The 8629-nt window shown below is 36.1% G+C and overlaps 1 protein-coding gene across 1 annotated transcript in view; it reads left to right on the forward strand.

The window, feature by feature from the left end:
* Positions 1-4697, forward strand: part of LOC102600656 (KH domain-containing protein At4g18375-like) — a 6214-nt gene extending 1517 nt beyond the window's left edge. The window contains exons 2-8 of the mRNA XM_015303426.1: positions 370-965; positions 1741-2169; positions 2264-2521; positions 3166-3429; positions 3585-3676; positions 3985-4053; positions 4234-4697. Coding sequence (XP_015158912.1) covers positions 390-965; positions 1741-2169; positions 2264-2521; positions 3166-3429; positions 3585-3676; positions 3985-4033 — 1668 coding nt within the window. The 5' untranslated portion in view covers positions 370-389 and the 3' untranslated portion in view covers positions 4034-4053; positions 4234-4697. The remainder of the gene's footprint in view (positions 1-369; positions 966-1740; positions 2170-2263; positions 2522-3165; positions 3430-3584; positions 3677-3984; positions 4054-4233) is intronic.
* Positions 4698-8629: the final 3932 nt, after the last annotated feature.

Here is an 8629-nt window from a genome sequence, read left to right on the forward strand (position 1 = left end):
GGAGAGCCCCCCCCCCCCCACATAGATCCTCCCCCTAGATCTGCCCCTTTCTAGAAGAACTCTAGAAATTTCGGAATCCTGCTAATGTATGTCGAACACATTGTATCATGGCTACATTATGAGTATTTGAGGAAATATGACATGAAATTGGATGAAAGTTCATTGAATGTATCTCTTTTCTAAGAAGGGTGAATGTATCTCCAAGTTTTCAACTTCAAACTAGAAGTTTGGACAGGAACAAGGTTGTGGGATATGCGTACTTCTGCTGATGGAAAACTATTTTCTATCTGACATATTAGAAGTTTTAGTAGGTGGATTTATTCTTCATGGATTTATGACTTTTGTTTGCAATTTTTCGATGATAAACAGTATTTAGTCCATATTTTGCAATGGCTGGTCGACGGGATAGCTATGGGAAGCGGTCTCATTCTCAGTCAGATTATAGTGAAAACGGGGGAAATAAAAGGAGAAATACTAGAAATGATAAGGATCCTTTCTCTATTGGCCCTGATGATACAGTATATCGGTACTTGTGTCCAGTAAAGAAGATTGGCAGCATCATAGGTAAAGGTGGGGAGATTGTTAAACAATTAAGGGTGGATACGAAATCAAAAATTAGAATTGGAGAGACAGTACCTGACTGTGATGAACGTGTTGTCACCATCTACAGCTCAAGTGAAGAAACAAACGAGTTTGATGGCACTGAAGATCGTGTTTGTCCAGCTCAGGATGCTCTTTTCAGAGTATATGATAAAATTATCAGTGATGACACTACTGATGAGAACTCTGAGGAAGCATCTCAGGTTACTGTTAAGCTTCTAGTACCTTCAGATCAGATTGGATGTATTATTGGGAAAGGGGGACAGATAGTTCAGGACATTCGAAGTGAAACTGGTGCTCAGATTCGTATTTTGAAAGATAAGCATTTGCCTGCATGTGCATTGAGCTCAGACGAACTTGTGCAGGTAATACAGCATCACCTTCCTATCTATCCACTTGTGTTACTTCTGCAACATCTAACTTGTAACTTTATTTCAATAATTTTGTTAATTAGTAAGTTTGATCAAGTGCTCGTTTTTCATGCTTGAACTTGTGGGCTGTCACATTTCAGCCTAATGACTTTAGGTATCTTCTTTTACAACTTGGTTGACTGTCTTATAGAATTTAAACAGATTGACCATGCTGCACTTCTGTTTTCACACCACCTCTTGAAATTTATTATTGATGGCCCACATTGCATAATTATACACACATGGATGGTTCAGTTTCTTTAGTTATAAATGTATGGCCAATTTTCTTGATATTCGTTGGTCTATCAAGTTGGGACTCAATTTTTTTTTATCTCATTGCGCTTATCAGTAGTTGTAATTTGCTCTTGTATTTTCTTGGCCTTCGATTTCTGGTACTACATGTTGTTTCTTGTACTGCAATTATCGTATTGTTTTGTTGTAGTTTTTGTTATGATGCTATCGGTTGTTTTTATTATTATCTGTTTCTTGTACTTCCATTACTCCTTTTTGGGACTGCTTTGGACTATTTAATCTTAAGCTGAGGGTTTATCGAAAAACAGCCTCTCTACCTATGAGGTAGGGGTAAGGTCCGCGTACACTCTACCATCCCTAGACCACCCTACTTTGTGGGACTACACTGGGTATGCTGTTGCTTAGTAATGTGGAATTACAAATAAATTTGGCTGAATTAATGTCACTGTTCATCTGATCGCTGGTTACTTGGTTTTAGATATCTGGTGAAGTTGCTGTAGTAAGGAAGGCTCTCTTTGAAGTTGCAACTCGTCTTCACAATAATCCATCCCGTACCCAACACATTCTAGCCTCCGATGCACCAACTATCTACTCCTCGCGCAGTTCACTTATTGGTTCTGCTGGTGGTGCTCCAATAGTGGGAATAGCTCCTTTAGTGGGGCCATATGGGGGTTACAAAGGGGAGAGTGGTGACTGGTCAAGGTCTTTCTACTCTGCTCCAAGGGATGAATCAGCTTCAAAGGAATTTTCTCTTCGTTTAGTGTGTCCTACTGCAAATATCGGAGGTGTTATTGGCAAAGGTGGTGTCATAATAAACCAAATTAGACAAGAGTCTGGTGCAGTCATCAAGGTTAATAGTTCTAATGCTGAAGGTGACAATTGTGTGATTTCTATTTCTGCAAAAGAGGTAAGTATTTTCTATTTAAATGAATGTTTATCGGAATATGCAACTTGAGGATTTTTGTTCTCTCAGTAAAGATGCGGTTTTATGCTTTGTCTAGTTTTTTGAGGACACATATTCTCCCACAATTGAAGCAGCACTGCGCTTGCAACCAAGGTGTCGTGAGGAAGTGGAACGGGATTCAGGTCTTATATCAGTCACCACAAGGTTGCTGGTTCCAGCATCTCGAATTGGCTGTCTTATTGGGAAAGGAGGATCCATAATTAATGAGATGAGGAAAATCACGAAAGCTAATATTCGCATTCTCTCGAAGGAAGATCTTCCAAAGGTTGCATCTGATGATGATGAGATGGTACAGGTAATTATTCACTGTTAATAGTAATTGGGTACACTGTGTATGTCAAAGTTCTTACTCAATTGAACAAAAGGGGAAAAAGGTCAGTGTTTTCTCAGTAACTTTTTCCCTCCCTCTTTAGAAATCTGGCTACTGGAGTATGAATATACAATATGAGTGAGGGTCTCCGATGTAGATGTTGACATCTTTGAAAGCCATAAGCTGCTTTTGCCTTTGCATCCATATCTGTTCTTGATTAGTTTTTGGGGAGGGAATGTGCATGAATGGAACTATTGTTTCATAGGGTTTGCCCTTTTCCCTATTCCTGTGCCGTACTCACTGTTCCTCAAAATAAATCCTCCAAAGAGGGAAAAAAGAATGCTGATGAAAACATATATTGTGTAGTTGTTCCTTTTCTTTCTTGTTATTCTTGTTTGCTAAAAAGAATGCTGATGAAAACATATTTTGTGTAGTTGTTCCTTTTCTTTCTTGTTATTCCTGTTTACTTATACTATCATACTTGGTCTCCATGTTTTTCTAAAACTGATTTAGGAATTTCTTTCATGCTCTTATATTTATCATTATACGTGTTATTTTGCTTTGAAGAAGTGACTCGAAAGACCACTTTTCTTAACTGAAACCAATTATATACATCCAACATTCATCAGATATCAGGAGATCCTGATGCTTCAAAGGATGCACTCATGCAAGTAACATCACGTTTAAGGGCTAATCTTTTTGAAAAAGAGGGACCCATGTCTGCCTTTGTGCCAGTTCTCCCCTACCTCCCCATGTCAACAGATTCAGATACCTTGAAATATGAACACAGAGATACTAGGAGACATGGACGTGAACATTCCTACTCAGCTGGTTATGGTGGTACTAGTGATCTTCCACATGCTGATGGTTTTGGAAGTTATGGTACTCTCCAGGTAATGCTTTGTTTCATTGGTTAGGACAACAGAGTTTTTGGAAGTTGCAGTGCTCTCCAGAAGTTTTGGGATTTGTTTGTTTCGGGTTCTTTCTACAACTTTTTGTGGAATGTCTATGTGCGGCTTTCCTTATTAATTTCTAATTCTATTTGCAGAGTAGTAGCAGTGTAGGATATGGGGCATATGAAGGATATTCCCCTGCTTATCCAAAAGAAGGATATTCCCATGGGCGTTCCAGTGGATCCGGGTGAGTCTCTTGCCTTCCTTTCACCAGTCTTGGGTAGGTTTGGTGTCCTAGGGCAATACTGTGATCAATGTTGCCCATGATTTCTTGAAAGAAAAACAAGAATGAGCTTGTAGTTTCATATTAGGTTCTTGCCTGTTCATGTCTGACCTCTGACCTAACAACATTCTGGTTGGAACTTGTCACTGGTGATTTTTGTTCTGCCCATTTGTTGCAGAGGATTTCTTATTTAGCTCCTCTACTTTCAACTGCATTAAAGAAGTCAAAATTGCTTCTCCAATTTTTATTCATTGTTAAGTTTATGTTAACAGGTCATCAAGGCAAAACTCTGCCCCCCGGAGAAAAAGTTATGGTTACTAGAGCTTGTAATAGGACCACAGGTAGCTCTTGAATTATGGTTCTATTGCATTGCATCTTTCGTTTAGTTTGCTGGTTTTATATACCTAGCCCCGCTCATACAGAACTTCTAAACATTTTGGTATGATGACCTTAACCTATCTTCCAATTATGAAACTAATGGTATTCTTTTCCCTTTGTTTCCTTTCCCTCGCTACAAACAGCCGAGATATCTGAAGCCTGAAGCCTGCCTACTGTCACCTTTGATGAAGCCTCATTGCCTAAACCAGATGACCAGATGAATGAGGACATCAAAAATCATTGCCTACCTTGATGTTTTCCTTAGCAGGATCATATCCGAAGGTTTTACCTACTATCGAAATTTGCCATGCCCTGACACCATATACTTCCAAGCTCAAACTTTTGTGCTTCCAAGAACCTGTGTAGCCGGCGGCCTCATCCTTTCTCCCCTTTGATAGTTGTACAATAGATGAATTCAACTCTTAAATCTCGGCCATGTGTCCCGAAGTCGTGTTTTCCGTTTATTGTTATTTGTATGAATCTACCGCTAGTTGGACTTGTCTATTAGATGCTCTAGATGATGCAGATTTGCAAGTGTCTTTCTGGTTTTGATTATGATACCTTTCAAAATATCTTTAAAAGTATTGCTATGTTACTAGAAAGCCTACTACATGTTTCTTCATTATGCGATAATATTCCATCATGATTTCTGAATATCCTTTGCTATTTTATTGGCAAAAGTTCTTGCTAAAAGTAGATTGCTCTTTTGAAGAGGATATAGTGGCTATGGAATGTGCATACACCTTAAGCTACAGGGATACCTACAGTTTTCTATAGACACTGGATCTTCTATGCAGTGATCTGTGTGGTTTAGTAGTGCTAGATATATGAGTATATGCCAAAATGCAGTGATATAATTTTCCTGCCTTTCACTGTGGAATCTGATAGCTTTTTGGGAAGTATTGGTTGGAATTAAATTGAAAGCTATGGAATGTGCATACAGCTTAAGCTACAGGGGTGCCTACAGTTTTCTGTAGACACTGGATCTTCTATGCAGAGATCTGTGTGGTTTAGTAGTGCTAGATATATGAGTATATGCCAAAATGCAGTGATATAATTTTCACTGCCTTTCACTGTGACTACTACATGTTTCTTCGTTATGCGATAATATTCCATCATGATTTCTGAATATCATTTGCCATTTTATTGGCAAAAGTTCTTGCTAAAAGTAGATTGCTCTTTTGAAGAGGATATAGTGGCTATGGAATGTGCATACACCTTAAGCTACAGGGATACCTACAGTTTTCTATAGACACTGGATCTTCTATGCAGTGATCTGTGTGGTTTAGTAGTGCTAGATGTATGAGTATGCCAAAATGCAGTGATATAATTTTCCTGCCTTTCACTGTGGAATCTGATAGCTTTTTGGGAAGTATTGGTTGGAATTAAATTGAAGCAGAGGTAAAAATCGCATGGTAAGTCTCGTATTCTTATCATAAAGTGCTTACTTTTGTTGTAAGATTCTCCTATCAAAACAAAAAAAAACATATGTGATATGATTTGCCTGCAAGCTCTGATATTTTAACTCAGCATGTTTAGCAGAATTTATACCTATATACAAAAATAGGTATTTGTATCTTCTGTGTTTGTTTGATCAGACTGTTGTTTCAAAATCTGCTCCAATAGCCATCTCTTCTTTGTCTGTTGGATACAGTCAGTATGTTTGCTACTGCTGATGCCTTTTATTATTGCTCCTCTTATGCAATGCTCCATTATTTGTTCTTTCTTATTGAGAGTGGTGGGGTTTGAGTTGGATGGAGGGGGGGGGGGTGCTGTCTTGAAGTATAGTGTTTTAGTGATATGACAGTATACTTGTTTACAAAGACAAATTATGGGGTATGAGAAGTTGATCTATTGCAAGTACTTGCTCCAAGTTGAGGCTTAGTGGGAGATGTCGATTTCCTACAACTAATCGTGCGAAGTTAGAAGTTGCTCTTTTTGCGTAGAATACAAAGAATAATTTGTCTTTGGTTGAGCGTACAGAGTTTTGGAACTTGTTGTATGTAGTTGATTGACTGGAGTTGCAGCCGGTGATATGACACAGTTGTTTCGTAGGGTGATAGATCTTTGGTCCTTTGTAATTTTATTTTTATTTGATGTAATAATTAAGTACTTGTAAAATACAACCATTTGGACGTAATATTGTGCCTAAGATTTGGATGTAATACAACCAAATGACAAGGTAATCTAATTATAGCTCATGATTATGCATTTGAAGTTAAAACTTCCGTAACCAAGTCGGGACTTCGTTCTTGAAAATAGATGTGGTGACGTAAATGACAATTACGTGATGGTTTATAAATGGATTGCGAGGGATGATTTTTAGCGATCAACATTTGTTATGAATCTTGTTGCTCCTAGACTCTAGGATACGAATTGAATTGAATCAAGTTTTTCTAAAACTGTGTATTAAGTCAAACACGAAGGTATTAGTTATGTTAGAATAAGTTATGTCAGTATTAGTAATTTAGATAATAACTATGTACGTATCAGTTAGGCAAGTATTTGTTATATAGGTATTATATATGTAGGATTTAGTTATATAAAGATTACACTACATAAATTATTTCTTGTTGAATATTTAACTTTTTGTGAATTAATATACTTTTTTAAAAATAAATAAATAAATATGAATTTGTAAAATCTGAGGAATGATATTACTTTATAAACGGGAAAAGGGTTAAAAATGCCCTTAACGTATTTCAAATGGTTTAAAAATGCTCTTTATCCACCTTTTGGTTCAAAAATGCCCTCAACGTTTTTTTAAGGTTTAAAATTGCCCTTTTTTAATAGTCGGTTGACATGGCAAATGTGATATGGATTTTCTTTACCCATTTCAAAATATATGACCCAATTAGTCTACTCATTTCGAAAAATCTGCTCTTTTGTTCCCATTAGCTCTAGTTCTCTTCTTTCTTCTCCTTCAATTCATTTGTTCTCCATTCTCTAGTTAATTGCAGAGCATGAGCTAAGGATGCAGAGAAAATTTCCGAACTTCACAGTATGTCTATCCAAACTAAAGATGATCTTTGTCTTCTTTCATTGGAATATGTGTACTAGAATCTGAATTTTCACTTTCTTGCCATATTCTTTGTTATTCGATTTCAGCATATAAATTTTTTCTTGTTACTTTTCAGGACAATTAGGAACAGTGCTATAATGAAATTTATTCAATGTCGACATGTTAATTCTGAGGATGCTCGCAATTCTATGCATTTTTCGTCATTAAATTTTTGGGTTGTTCCTGCGTGTGATCCATTTCTTTCACCATTTATTGCATTAGAACTCCATTTATTTCAATGACACAGTTAGTCAACTCGCTAACAGAGCCAACAATTCCAAAATGGAAAAGCCCCTCCATGTTCTATCATCCTCGACTGCTACCACCATTCCAAAATGACACAATTTCATTCGCACCTCAAACGTGTGGTAATTTGCAACCCTAAACCACCATCCTCGGCTGCTACAAAAAAAGACTGAGAATCGCACTAAAATGGAGTTCAAAGATATGTTAGGTTAATATGTGAACGGGTTTCTGGGTGGGTTGAGTTTTTGTAGCATAGATAGGTCGGGTCGTTGGGCTGGATTTTAAAAAATTAGATGGACCAAGAAGATGAAGCCATTTGTCAAATTTAATGACTCATCATTTGTCATGTCAGCCGGCTGTTAAAAAAGGACAATTTTTAAACCTTAAAAAAAGTTTGAGGACATTTTTAAATCAAAAGGTAGAAGGAGGACATTTTTGAACCATTTAAAATACGTTAAGGGAATTTTTAACCCTTTTTCCCTTGATAAACTACCCAAAATGCACAGAGGTATCACCATTAACTAAAAACTACTATGATGCGGCAAACATAAAATGTTACTATATAAAATGACGAAACGAGAAATACGAGGAACATAGACAGTTTAATTGACCTCCTTAATTTTGTAAATTAGTTAATATACATTATTTACAAATAAATAAGTGAACAAATTAAAGGTAAACAAGTAATTCTTATTTAATTCTTGGATAGCTATATCCACATAACTTATTTTACTTTCTATCTTGCATAAAATTATACATAGGTTTCCTCATTAAGTTATGTGGGTATTAGTTATGTAGAACTACTAAAACACAATCAAACACTGTATAAAATTAATACATAAATAACTTTTATACAACATTGAAAAATTACTAACCAAACATGGCAAGATGTTATATAAAACTACTATGATGCGGCAAACATAAAATGTTATATAAAATGACGAAACGAGAAATACGAGGAACATAAACAGCTTAATTGACCTCCTTAATTTTGTAAATTAGTTAATATACATTATTTACAAATAAATAAGTGAACAACTTAGAGGTAAACAAGTAATTCTTATTTAATTCTTGGATAGCTAATACCCACATAATTTATTTTACTTTCTATCCTGCATAAAATTATACATAGGTTTCCTCATTAAGTTATGTGAGTATTAATTATGTAGAACTACCTAAAACACAATCAAACATCGTATAAAATTAATACATGAATAACTTTTATACAACAT

Source organism: Solanum tuberosum, unplaced genomic scaffold, assembly GCF_000226075.1.
Source record: "Solanum tuberosum cultivar DM 1-3 516 R44 unplaced genomic scaffold, SolTub_3.0 scf00429, whole genome shotgun sequence".
Classification (NCBI taxonomy): domain Eukaryota; kingdom Viridiplantae; phylum Streptophyta; class Magnoliopsida; order Solanales; family Solanaceae; genus Solanum; species Solanum tuberosum.